Source organism: Geotrypetes seraphini, chromosome 6 (assembly GCF_902459505.1).
Source record: "Geotrypetes seraphini chromosome 6, aGeoSer1.1, whole genome shotgun sequence".
In the NCBI taxonomy this organism is placed as follows: domain Eukaryota; kingdom Metazoa; phylum Chordata; class Amphibia; order Gymnophiona; family Dermophiidae; genus Geotrypetes; species Geotrypetes seraphini.
The window spans coordinates 254,445,845-254,457,900 of record NC_047089.1 but is presented as its reverse complement, the minus strand read 5'-3'; the positions used below and the strand labels follow the sequence as shown (position 1 = coordinate 254,457,900).

Genomic DNA, 12,056 nt, shown 5'->3' with positions numbered 1-12,056 from the left:
GCACTATACCAAAAAGATTTACATCCAAAGAAGTCGTAAAATCTATGGGAGAATATAAAAGCAATCAATAATTAAAATATTATCATACCGTGATTATTATGACAAGTCATATAAAAAAGTTTTCAAATTTTTACGAAACCTTTTATGCGTGCTAACGTAAACAGGTAGATTATTCCAAATTGTAATGGCAGCGTAAGCAAAAGAGGACCTGAGCTGTTGTTTATATTGTAGTCCTCTAATCTCTGGGAAATGTAGTAATAAAGCAGCCCATAATCTGGTGGAAGAATAATGCAAATGAGAAAAAAACAAAATCAGATCCTCAGAAGAGTCAGTCTGTAATATACGATGAATTATCCCAGCTGATTTGAACTTAATTCGCCTTTCAATCAATAACCAATGACGATTCTGATATGCTGATGCAACACTTTCATATCTTTTTAGACCAAAAATTAATCTAACCGAGGTATTCTGGAGCAGCTGCAATTTTTTGATCAGTTTTGATGTTAAGTTCAAATATTAAGAATTACAGTAATCAAGTTGAGGTAAATTCTGGTCCTCAAAAGTTCTGGCCTCAATAAACTGGTTAGTCTACAAGATGCCACCTATTTTGGTCCTATTGAAACTACAGTGATACCTTGGAACCCGAACGCCCCAGTCCTCGAACAACTTGGAATCCGAAAAAAAAATTAAATCACATTTTGCCCCCGAATCCGAACTCTGCTTTGGAATCCGAACACCCTGCACGTTGTTCGTGTGCGCTTGTGCCCCGGAATCCGAACGCCATGTATGTTGTTCGTGTGCGTTTGTGCCCCGGAATCCGAATGCCATGTACGTTGTTCGTATGCGTTTGTGCCCCGGAATCCGAATGCCATGTACGTTGTTCGTGTGCGCTTGTGCCCTGGAATCCGAACGCCATGTATGTTGTTCGTGTGCGTTTGTGCCCCGGAATCCGAATGCCATGTACGTTGTTCGTATGCGTTTGTGCCCCGGAATCCGAAAGCCATGTACGTTGTTCGTGTGCGCTTGTGCCCCGGAATCCGAACGCCATGTACGTTGTTCGTGTGCGTTTGTGCCCCGGAATCCGAACGCCATGTAAGTTGTTCGTGTGCGTTTGTGCCTCGGAATCCGAACGCCATGTACGTTGTTCGTGTGCGTTTGTGCCCCGGAATCCGAACGCCATGTAAGTTGTTCGTGTGCGTTTGTGCCCCGGAATCCGAACGCGGAATCCGAACGCCATGTACGTTGTTCGTGTGTGTTTGTGCCCCGGAATCCGAATGCCATGTACGTTGTTCGTGTGCGTTTGTGCCCCGGAATCCGAATGCCATGTACGTTGTTCGTGTGCGTTTGTGCCCCAGAATCCGAGTGCCCCGGAATCCGAATGCCATGTACGTTGTTCGTATGCGTTTGTGCCCCGGAATCCGAACGCCATGTATGTTGTTCGTGTGCGTTTGTGCCCCGGAATCCGAATGCCATGTACGTTGTTCGTATGCGTTTGTGCCCCGGAATCCGAATGCCATGTACGTTGTTCGTGTGCGCTTGTGCCCCGGAATCCGAACGCCATGTACGTTGTTCGTGTGCGCTTGTGCCCCGGAATCCGAACGCCATGTACGTTGTTCGTGTGCGCTTGTGCCCCGGAATCCGAACGCCATGTATGTTGTTCGTGTGCGCTTGTGCCCCGGAATCCGAACGCCATGTACGTTGTTCGTGTGTGTTTGTGCCCCGGAATCCGAATGCCATGTACGTTGTTCGTGTGCGTTTGTGCCCCGGAATCCGAATGCCATGTACGTTGTTCGTGTGCGTTTGTGCCCCGGAATCCGAACGCCATGTAAGTTGTTCGTGTGCGTTTGTGCCCCGGAATCCGAACGCGGAATCCGAACGCCATGTACGTTGTTCGTGTGTGTTTGTGCCCCGGAATCCGAATGCCATGTACGTTCGTGTGCGTTTGTGCCCCGGAATCCGAGTGCCCCGGAATCCGAATGCCATGTACGTTGTTCGTGTGCGTTTGTGCCCCGGAATCCGAACGCCATGTATGTTGTTCGTGTGCGCTTGTGCCCCGGAATCCGAACGCCATGTATGTTGTTCGTGTGTGTTTGTGCCCCGGAATCCGAATGCCATGTACGTTGTTCGTGTGCGTTTGTGCCCCGGAATCCGAACGCCATGTATGTTGTTCGTGTGCGCTTGTGCCCCGGAATCCGAACGCGGAATCCGAACGCCATGTACGTTGTTCGTGTGTGTTTGTGCCCCGGAATCCGAATGCCATGTACGTTGTTCGTGTGCGTTTGTGCCCCGGAATCCGAATGCCATGTACGTTGTTCGTGTGCGTTTGTGCCCCGGAATCCGAACGCCATGTAAGTTGTTCGTGTGCGTTTGTGCCTCGGAATCCGAACGCCATGTACGTTGTTCGTGTGTGTTTGTGCCCCGGAATCCGAACGCCATGTACGTTGTTCGTGTGTGTTTGTGCCCCGGAATCCGAATGCCATGTACGTTGTTCGTGTGCGTTTGTGCCCCGGAATCCGAATGCCATGTACGTTGTTCGTGTGCGTTTGTGCCCCGGAATCCGAACGCCATGTAAGTTGTTCGTGTGCGTTTGTGCCCCGGAATCCGAACGCGGAATCCGAACGCCATGTACGTTGTTCGTGTGTGTTTGTGCCCCGGAATCCGAATGCCATGTACGTTCGTGTGCGTTTGTGCCCCGGAATCCGAGTGCCCCGGAATCCGAATGCCATGTACGTTGTTCGTGTGCGTTTGTGCCCCGGAATCCGAACGCCATGTATGTTGTTCGTGTGCGCTTGTGCCCCGGAATCCGAACGCCATGTATGTTGTTCGTGTGTGTTTGTGCCCCGGAATCCGAATGCCATGTACGTTGTTCGTGTGCGTTTGTGCCCCGGAATCCGAACGCCATGTATGTTGTTCGTGTGCGCTTGTGCCCCGGAATCCGAACGCGGAATCCGAACGCCATGTACGTTGTTCGTGTGTGTTTGTGCCCCGGAATCCGAATGCCATGTACGTTGTTCGTGTGCGTTTGTGCCCCGGAATCCGAATGCCATGTACGTTGTTCGTGTGCGTTTGTGCCCCGGAATCCGAACGCCATGTATGTTGTTCGTGTGCGCTTGTGCCCCGGAATCCGAACGCCATGTATGTTGTTCGTGTGTGTTTGTGCCCCGGAATCCGAATGCCATGTACGTTGTTCGTGTGCGTTTGTGCCCCGGAATCCGAACGCCATGTATGTTGTTCGTGTGCGTTTGTGCCCCGGAATCCGAACGCTGCTTTGGAATCCGAACGCCCTGCACGTTGTTCGTGTGCGTTTGTGCATACGTTTCCCCAGCGCTTGGGCCACCCATACGTCGTTCTGTTCATTGTCGGAAGCTGTAGTGAAAGCATCGTGTGTGATTTTCGCCTTTGTGTAGTGTAGTGAGGAAAATACTGCACTATATTATTATTATTTGTTAATATTTTACCTTAAAATCTAGTGTATTTACTTTAAAATTTGAGGTTCTGGGACCCAGGAACGGATTAATCCAGTTTCTATTATTTTAAATGGGAAAAATTGTCTTGGAACACGAACGATTTGGAACTCAAACGGGGTTCTGGAATGGATTAAGTTTGGATTCCAAGGTATCACTGAATGAACAGAACTTAATCTGGAATCAAGGACAGACTGGAAGGGGTTGATATTCAAAACCTGTAAATGCTTAAAATTAGCATTTTATTTATATAAATTTACTCTTCCAAACTGACTAAGTAGGCACACAAAATTCATATCCAAAATACAAAAGAGCAGGAAGTTAACCAAATAACCCTGGCTATTTAATTCTGGATTTTCAACCAATAACTACACAGGCTGAGCAGCCCAAAGTTAACTGGATAAAACTGTCTGATTAAGTATTAGGAGAACTAATCAGTTGCCTGACATTATCTTTAGAAATCTGGCAGCCAGCAATTAATATCGGCACTGGTCATGCTAATTTAAGTCGTGCACCAGTGACGTCCCCAGGGCCACTTTTGATCCCAGTTAATTTGCACCTGCTTCCTTGGCTGGAGGGCAAATGCTTTCTCTGAAGATCTGTCCAGCTCTGTGAAACCATTTGAACAACCACCTCTGGGCAATAAATCTAGCCAGTTAAAAGGAGGGCTGACCAATAGGTGCCTGGGGCAAACTTTTCACATTTAGAGATTCATTTCCTAACCAATATAGAAAGAGCAAAGAAAAAAAGTACTATTTCGATGTGAGTTACTTCCCAGGGCACTTACTAAATTGAGACAACTCCACTACACCTTTTAATGGATCCCATTTATCTGCTGGAAGCACGTTTTGTTGCAGCTGGAAAAGTATGCGCGAGACTGGCTGTAACGGTCCGCATTTCTGTCCCTCCCCAAGTTCACAGTCTTAAAGCAACAGCAAGCTTAGGTGACAGAAGACACTTTGGCCTGCAAAACAGAATTCTCTTTCAGGCCCGCTTTCTCCCATCACACTACTATCTCCTGCTAAGGAAGGCCTGGCCTCCTGGCTCGCAATCCTACCTGCCAATTAGAGAATGACCCGGGGACAAATTTTTCCCAGTCCCCGCAGGAACTCAATTTCCCAATCCCATCCCTGCAAGTTTTTATCGCTGTCCTGTCCCATTCCTGTAAGCCTCAAACACTTATGATTTTATAAGTGGCTTGTGCGGTTAAGGCAGAGCTTTCAGGAACAGGGCAAGAGCTCAGGGGGGAGGGGAAAATGAGTTCCCGCGGGGACGGAGAAAAATTTGTCCCTGTGTCATTCTCAACTACCAATAAACCTTCCCAGACTTATTGAGTTAATGAGATTTATCATGCTCCTTATTCATATTCATGTACTTATTTGCATGCAACATAGCTCATTAATATTTTTTTCTAACGCTGCTATCGGAAACCCTTGCGTGGGTGTTGATGATACCGAACGTGTCCCAATGAGTGGACTGAAACCCCTTCCTGCAACACAAAAGGCTCTATACTAACATGCTGATGTGTTATCATGGCTTAATAAATGGTCCAATAATATACTAGAAAACATTCCACTATCACTTATTCAGAGAAGTGCACTCACTTTTTAGCTATAACGGGAAAAGGCCTCAGAAATGGAGCCTACGCACGGTCATAGACTGAATTGATCAAATTGATCAGCGTAGTTGTCGCGCTCCTTGCTCCAGTCATCGGCCAACAAAAACCCGTTTATTTAACTTTATTTCTAGAATGCTTAAATCTTATTCTATTCTAATAAATTATCAACTTTATATTGTTTAAAACTTAGCTTATGTTCTAAAGCATTTTTATGGGCTTTCTTTATTATAAATTTTCATGCACAACTCTATATTCACTGAAAACAGTGCTGTAATTGTAACTTAGCTTCACAGTGGTACGGATGCCTCCCACATATGCCAACGCGGCCAGCGTTTCGCGGATCTATCAAAAAAACCGCTGCGTCAGGGCCGGATTCAGGGCATTCCACCAAATATTTACTACACTGTGCTATTCAATCAGCTATTTTCTCTGAATAAGTGATAGTGGAAGTTTTTCTAGTATATTATTGGATCATATTCTCCACTAGGGTTGGTTTATTTAGGTTACAATACTATTTTTAATAAATGGTCCCCCCCATTGATGTGTGGGCAAACGGCCGTCCCGCATCTAACGATGCAAGTTTTTTGCAGTTTGATGAAACCGAATATTTAGAAATAGACTAATTCTGTTGAGCGGAGCTGAATATCTGAGCAATGTTCACCAGTTAACTTTCCTCGCTCTTCCACTCTATAAACTGGGCAGACTATAAGAAAAGATTAATAATAATAATAACAGTTTATATACCGTGAAGTTCTGTGCGGTTTACAATGATTAAAAGATCTTACAGATTGACGACATAGGGGGTCAATATTCAGCTTTTGGTGGCCAGTGGATTTTTCCTGACCCAGATACTTAATGCTAGGCCATATCTGGACACCAATGGTATATATTGGAATCAGCCACTGACCCGGAATTATAAAGATGAAAGGCGATATTCAGTACCAGCACTCGCATTGCTAAGCATTCAAACCCTTTTGGGTGGTCCTATCTGCCCGCTTAGCTAGGGTTACCAGATTTTCTGTCTGGAAAATCTGGACCCCCTAGGCCTGCCCTCCAGGCCCGCCCCATCCCCGCCCCGGTTCCGCCCCATCACACCCCAATCCCACCCCCTGCTGCCTGCTCTCGTCGGGCAGCACATCCACACATGCGCAGATGCCCTCCTGCCTGAAGGAAATCTTTTCAAAACCCGGACAAACTGCTGTGTTTTGAAAAGCCATCCAGAACACCCCCCCCAGCCATGTCCTCAAAAGGTAACTCTACGCTTAGCTATGCGGATACGGAAACTGAATATAGCCAGTACTCGCATTAACAGCTGGCCTTCCCCAAACTAACCCCCACTGCCACATTATTTATCCTGCATCTTGCTCCATCTCCTTCTACTCCTTCATGTGGCATTTGCCACCAACCTCCCCCCCCCCCCCCACCGTGTACTTTAGTTCTTGGGAATTGGCAGTTATGATGTACATCCATTACTTGTGCTGACCCCGCAGGCTTCCCTCTGCCACATCTCGCCAGAGAGAAAACAGGAAGTGACATCAACAGAGGGAAGTGTGCTGGGTCACTGCAGGAAGCAAATATATGCTGCTACTCCGACCTGCAAAAGTAGTGAAGTTTGGGAAGGGGAGTGAGAGCAAATGCCAGCTCCAGGTGTTCGAGAGAGGGGAGAAAGGCAGCCATTGCTGAATGTCTCACTCAGGCCCACTGGCACTGGGTGGTCATCTGGGGACAGCCTGCTCAACAGAATTTAAGCCGATGGGAGCTTCTTCGCATCGAAACCCTGTTGAGTGTCAAGTCTTTCCCTCAGGACCTATTTACCAAATCTTTGCTGAAGTCTTCCTCGGTCAGATTCACTCCTTGCTCTATTTCAGCCTCCAGTGGCTCCAGTAATTTTTGCATGTCTGAGTTAAACTGCTCCAATTCTTTCAAAGTAACTTTGGGCTAAAAAAAAAAAAAAAGAAGGAAATATTTGTTAGTTTAAGCCACGAACAAGAAATCTAAACAAAGACGGCAAGGGTTTCACTTCCAGTACGCACATACTTTTAACTTCTATCTAAGAGATCACTATGCAATGGATCAAGCCCAAGTTCAATTTATTTGATTATACCGCTAATAAAACCAAGGTTTACAATAAAATATAATCATCAAAATGAGCCAAAATAAAAAGGGTGGGAAAACAAAATTTGACAAAACACAGACAGACGATCAACTGGTTGTAGGAACAGAAGGAGAAAAAAAGGGATAGGTAGGTTGCAATAAAAAGAAAAAGGTTGGGGGAGGGGAAGAGAAGAACAACACGGCAGGGAAGGCTGCGGGAAGTTAAGAACAGAAATCCAATGAGAACTCGTTTGCCTTTAAGGGATCTTTGAGAACGGAGATAGCAAGGCAAAGGGCTCCTTTTACCAAGCTGCGATAGCATTTTTAGCGCGCGCTAAACCCACGCTACACGGCTAGAACTAATGCCGGCTCAATGCTAAAACCGCTCTCGCAGCTTAGTAAAAGGAGCCCAAAGAGTTCCGGAAAGTGGGAGCCGTGACGGAAAATGAGGAGCTCCTGTGGAAGTCAAGGAAAAATTGTCGAAATGAAGGGACAACTAGGAACTGTTGTTGTGAAGAGCGCAGGGCTCTCTGTGACTTATAGGGGACCAAAAGAGTGTATAAAAAGGAGGGTAAGATCTGATGAGAGAGACTATGACATGTGAAAGGAATACGATAGGACCCCAGAAGGATATGCACCACACTGAAGGTGTTAAGGACCCATCGTAAATGCCTCACTCACCCCTTACCAGATTGCTATGTTCACTCATTTTGGCTCCTACAAGCTTCAGGAACTAAAAACTAGAAACCAGTTGTCAGAAAAAGGGCACCCATCACCCTAAGTGGAAGAGTAGCCCAGTGGTTGGAGCAGCTGCCTCCGCACCCTGAGGTTGTGAGTTCAATTCCCGCTGCAGCTCCTTGTGGCCCTGGGCAAGTCACTTAACACTTCATTGCTCCAGGTACAAAAATAAATACCTGTCAAAAAGATGTAAACTGCTTTGATTGTAACCACACGGAAAAAGCAGGAGAGCAAGTCCTTTACAATCAAGCTATTGTGACATCACTGATGAGGTTGACTCTTATTGGTGGAATAAGGCATTATGACATCACAATCTTAGTTCTGGTTACCAGAGGCTGAAACTTTTCACACTAAGGGGAGAAGTTAGCAACATAGGCCGCTAGGCGTGGAGGGGTGGCCTAGTGGTTGGAGCAGCTCCCTCCGCACCCTGAGGTTGTGAGTTCGATTCCCACTGCAGCTCCTTGTGACTCTGGGCAAGTCACTTAACACTTCATCGCTCCAGGTGCAAAATAAGTATCTGTACATAATACATAAACCACTTTGATTGTAACTACACAGAAAAAGCAGCATATCAAGTCCCCCTTTCCCGATGCCCATTAAGCGATTTCTTCAACCCTATAGAAATGCAGCCGGGAATGAACCTGGGCACAGGTGCTAGCAAAGCAGTTTGCTTCCTAAAAAGACAAGACCGTAATCAGCCCACTGCAGACGTTCTGCAAACCCATCTACAGCTGAAGACAGCAACGATAATGCTTCCACAGTTCTCCCTTAATTCTGAATTTAACATATCTCGAGGCCACTCCAGGAAAAAGCAGCCTTCCCTTTGTTTAATTTTCACCCGCGCCGCACAGAAGCATCGATGCATGACCGCAAGTCACAATAAATCCATAAGTGGATTCTCAAACTCCATTCGACGCTAACTCCTCAAATGATAAAAACACAGACTCATTTTCCCTAGGTTTAGCTCTATGAACTTGAGACACATCATTTAATCTCATTAGATACCGATTGCACTTAAGGCAGCTTTTCAGGTGCTTGGTATTAAGACCACTTCAGAAAAGCTTGCAAACACTAGATTTGCTTTCACCTATAATTGTCAGTACAGTACACCAGTTAAACTTTTACCCCTCAAGGAGCAGAATCAATTACGAGCCTGCTTCGCGTGCAGTAATGGCACAGAAACAGGTGGAGCATCGCAATTAGAGCTGGCCGGTTGGAACGTTACTTAGACCTCAACGGCAATATCACTGCCACGGCAGCTCACGCTATCAGCTCCTTCACAGACTTCATGGTGACTGAACACCAGTTAGAGGAACCAAAGCAGGTGCTTGATGCCGGTCGGAAGTCAAATTTCTAAAGGTTGACTTTGGTTACATCACTTATAAATGGGTTCCTTAGGGGTCTGTGCTGGGACTTCTGCTTTTTAACCTATTTATCAATGATCTAGAGATGGGAATAACTAGTGACATAATTAAATTTGCTGATGATACAAAGTTGTTCATAGCTGCTACATCACAATCAGTTAGCTTAGCAGGGTTTAAAAAAAGGCTTGGATAAATCCATAGGTCATTATTGAGATGGCTTGGAGAAATCCACTACTTATTCCTAGGATAAGCAGCATAAAATTTGTTATACTCCTTGGGACCTGGGTTGGCCACTGTTGGAAACAGGATACTGGGATTGATGGACCTTTGGTCTGATCCAGTATAGCTAATGTTATGTTCTTATGAATATGCACGAGTTAGATTTATATGCACAATGCTTTGTCTTCATACAAATCTATCTCATGCATTTTCATTACGGATATTCTGAAAATCCAAACAGAGTGGTAACACTGAGAACTGGCAGTTCATACAACATTTTAGGCAGGTCAACAACTGTTTACATGCATAACACGAGACGAGGAAGAGATAGTGGATGTCGTGGATGGGCAGACTGGATGGGCCTTTATCTGCCATCATGTTTCTCTGGTTCTATAAGCATAATGCTCTATGACCTCACAATGCAGGTGTAAAGAGTCTTAGCCAATAGGAAGAGGAGATGCAAATGTTAAGAGCCTTAGCCAATAGGGAGAGGAGGAGATAATGGATGCTATAGATGGGCCATTTGGCTTTTATCTGCCATCATGTTTCTATTTTTCTATAACCATAAAGTTCTATGACATCACAATGCAAGAGTAAAGAGCCTTAGCCAATAAGAAGAGGAGATGCAAATGTTAAGAGCCTTAGCCAATAGGGAGAGGAGGAGATAGTGGATGCTGCGGATGGGCCATTTGGCTTTTATCTGCCGTCATGTTTCGCTGTTTCTATTGGGGGTGGGAAGGGATAACTAAAAAATGTTCATGCTGAGCATAAAGTTTTGGGAGGAGTTCGTGAATGAAATGATCAACCAGGCACTGGGTAAAAAAAAGGATCTAGATATAACCAACAACACCTTAAAATGGCATATGACTGAATCTGCTAGCATGACCTAAAGATCTTTAGGACGTAGTTACTAAAATTTACACATTTAGCTCAGAATTTGCAAACAACTCAGAGCAGTAAAACACCCTCTGTTGGTAAATAAAGGAATCAATTAATATAAACAATGTTTTTAATCCTTACAGAATTCGAAAGTCGCTGAGTCTTCGAAAGTGATCATATATTATTTTCCTGTTAATACTCCAGTCAATATTTAGCTCATGGTCGTCAGCGTCTTTTAAAATGCTGAATGCTGTGAGCAGATTGAGCTTTACGAGCACTTGAATTGAAAATCCAGGACTGACTCACACAGGTGGAGCTTAGGAAGCTCCCAGAGCCCAAATACAACACTTATAATGACACAGAAGCAAGAGACTCCCTCATGTGGCAAAACACCCCCCCCCCCCCCAACCAATCTCCTGACATGGCGAGAGAGTCCCTCCTCCATCTCCCCAAGGTCTAAACCCTCACTCAACACCCCCCACTCAGGAAAGAAACTCGAGGCCTAGCTGAAGTCCCTGGTGGTCCATTGGGGGAAAAAGCAAGTCCCACTGGTTACTGCCCCTTGTGGCTACCTCATGAAAATCCTGCCACAGTCTCTTATGGCACTACTTGAGAGGGTGGAGGGGCTTCTGAGTGGATCTGGGTCTTGGTGAGGCTGGGGGGTGTCTCTTTCCAAATCTGCTTCTGAAAGGGGGATGGATAAAAAGGGACTTTGTGTGCTTCCGGGGGTGAAGGAAGGAAGGGGATCTGTAAACTTACTTTACTGCCTTCTTTGATGAACAAAGGCAGGAGGTTCACAATAACCCCCCCCCCCCCCCAGAAAGAGACATAAAGGAAAGAGAAATGGAATTATGTTAAAATAGGACAGTCACATGGTTTTAAGACAGGTATGGACAAGTTCCTGGAGGAAAAGTAAATAGTCCATAGTCTGTTATTGAGAAAGACATGAGGGAAGCCACTGCTTGCCCTCGATCAGTAGCATGGAATGTTGTTACTCTCTGGGATTCTGGAATCTTGCTATTCTTTGAGATTCTGTATGGAATGTTGCTACTCTTTGAGATTCTGTATGGAATGTTGCTACTCTTTGGGGTTCTAGAATCTTGTTACTCTCTGGGATTCCGGAATCTTGCTATTCTTTGAGATTCTGTATGGAATGCTGCTACTCTTTGGAGTTCTAGAATCTTGTTACTCTCTGGGATTCCGGAATCTTGCTTTTCTTTGAGATTCTGGATGGAATGTTGCTACTCTGGGGATTCTAGAATCTTGTTACTCTCTGGGATTCCGGAATCTTGCTTTTCTTTGAGATTCTGGATGGAATGTTGCTACTCTTTGGGGTTCTAGAATCTTGTTACTCTCTGGGATTCCGGAATCTTGCTATTCTTTGAGATTCTGTATGGAATGCTGCTACTCTTTGGAGTTCTAGAATCTTGTTACTCTCTGGGATTCCGGAATCTTGCTATTCTTTGAGATTCTGTATGGAATGCTGCTACTCTTTGGAGTTCTAGAATCTTGTTACTCTCTGGGATTCCGGAATCTTGCTATTCTTTGAGATTCTGTATGGAATGTTGCTACTCTTTGAGATTCTAGAATCTTGTTACTCTTTGGGATTCTAGAATCTTGTTACTCTTTGGGATTCTAGAATCTTGTTACTCTCTGGGATTCTGCTTGGAATGTTGTTGC

General features: G+C 45.3%; 1 protein-coding gene across 12 annotated transcripts in view; it reads right to left on the bottom strand.

Annotated features, from left to right (window-relative positions):
• DMD (dystrophin) overlaps window positions 1–12,056 on the bottom strand; it is a 2,510,493-nt gene that overhangs the window by 1,191,738 nt on the left and 1,306,699 nt on the right. For all 12 annotated transcript variants that reach the window (XM_033949686.1, XM_033949693.1, XM_033949692.1 and 9 more), the window contains one exon: window positions 6,898–7,020. In XM_033949686.1, the coding sequence (XP_033805577.1) occupies window positions 6,898–7,020 (123 nt within the window). The remainder of the gene's footprint in view (window positions 1–6,897; window positions 7,021–12,056) is intronic.